At 63.2% G+C, this 1,202-nt stretch overlaps 1 protein-coding gene across 1 annotated transcript in view; it reads left to right on the top strand.

The window, feature by feature from the left end:
- WSB2 (WD repeat and SOCS box containing 2) overlaps positions 1-1,196 on the top strand; it is a gene marked incomplete at its 5' end in the record, with an annotated part of 3,929 nt that extends 2,733 nt beyond the window's left edge. The window contains 3 exons of the mRNA XM_029963300.1: positions 133-332; positions 710-817; positions 1,001-1,196. Coding sequence (XP_029819160.1) covers positions 133-332; positions 710-817; positions 1,001-1,163 — 471 coding nt within the window. The remainder of the gene's footprint in view (positions 1-132; positions 333-709; positions 818-1,000) is intronic.
- Positions 1,197-1,202: the final 6 nt, after the last annotated feature.

The following is a 1,202-nucleotide window of genomic DNA, read 5'->3' as shown; positions in this document are numbered from 1 at the left end:
AGGGGGACACCATGGAATGGGGTAGAACAATGCTGTGGGGATTTTTAGGGCTGGATGTTGTGGAGGTTTTTAGGGCTGGACGTGACCTTCCCTCCTAGCTGGGCATGGCCACCCCCTCTCCCCTGAGCCCAGGGGCAGGATGGGGGTCTGGCTTGGCAGCACTGGGGAGGGGGCTCCTGGCAGCCCAGGGCTGACACTGGGCTGTTCTCCCCCCCCAGCCACGTGCCCCTGCATTCCCCGCTGGATTACAGCAGTGACATCCACACCAGCTCCCTGCGCTCCGTCTGCTTCTCCCCAGAGGGTCTCTACCTGGCCACGGTGGCAGATGACAGGTGAGTGAACCCCCCTGGGGACCCAGGAGGGGACCAGAACAAACCAGGAGCTCAGGATGTGGGGAATAGACCTCGTGTACCGGGTCCCCACCAGTTCCTGGGGCAGGGAAAAGGGCAGGCTGCTGGGAACAGCAGCTTGGGATCCCCACGCTTGGCTGTGGCAAGGGGCAGCAAGGCCAGGGCCCTGTCACCCCTTGGAGCAACGAGCCAGGGCCCATGTCCTCCTCCTGTGCCCCTTGCTGTGCATCCCTGTGCCCCCCCAAACCCCTGGGAAGCAAATCCTTCTCCAGCGTTCGGGTGATCCCAGAGGCTTTGTTTTGGCAGCGGGCACTGCGTGAATGTGGACCTGGCATCGTGTCCCCTCCCTTTCTCCACAGGCTCCTGAGGATCTGGGCGTTGGAGCTTCGCTCTCCAGTGGCCTTTGCCCCCATGACCAACGGTCTGTGCTGCATCTACTTCCCTCACGGAGGTTTCATTGCCACGGGGTGAGTAAACAGGGGGAGAGGGCGGAGAAACGAGAGGCTGCTCCCTCCTCCTGCAGCTCCGGCTCCACTCCGGGCTTCCCTGGGGGCGCAGGATGGTTTTCCCGGGCTGTGGCCAGCTCGGGATCTTTGGGGGTAATTGGGACTCTCTGCTCTGTGCTCGTGGTTCGTTGGGTGCCGCTGCAGGACCAGGGATGGCCACGTGCAGTTCTGGACGGCCCCGCGGGTGCTCTCGTCGCTCAAGCACTTGTGTCGCAAAGCTCTGCGCACCTTCCTCACCACCTACCAGGTCCTGGCGCTGCCCATTCCCAGGAAGCTGAAGGAATTCCTCACTTACCGGACTTTCTAAGGTGGCAGGGAGGGCGGAGGCACGGAGGTGAGGGCCCGT

This window comes from Manacus vitellinus, unplaced genomic scaffold, assembly GCF_001715985.3.
Source record: "Manacus vitellinus isolate BGI_N305 unplaced genomic scaffold, ASM171598v3 scaffold_58_pilon, whole genome shotgun sequence".
Taxonomy (NCBI): Eukaryota; Metazoa; Chordata; class Aves; order Passeriformes; family Pipridae; genus Manacus; species Manacus vitellinus.
The sequence above is the reverse complement of the archived record's forward strand: the minus strand, read 5'-3'. Positions and strand labels throughout refer to the sequence as shown.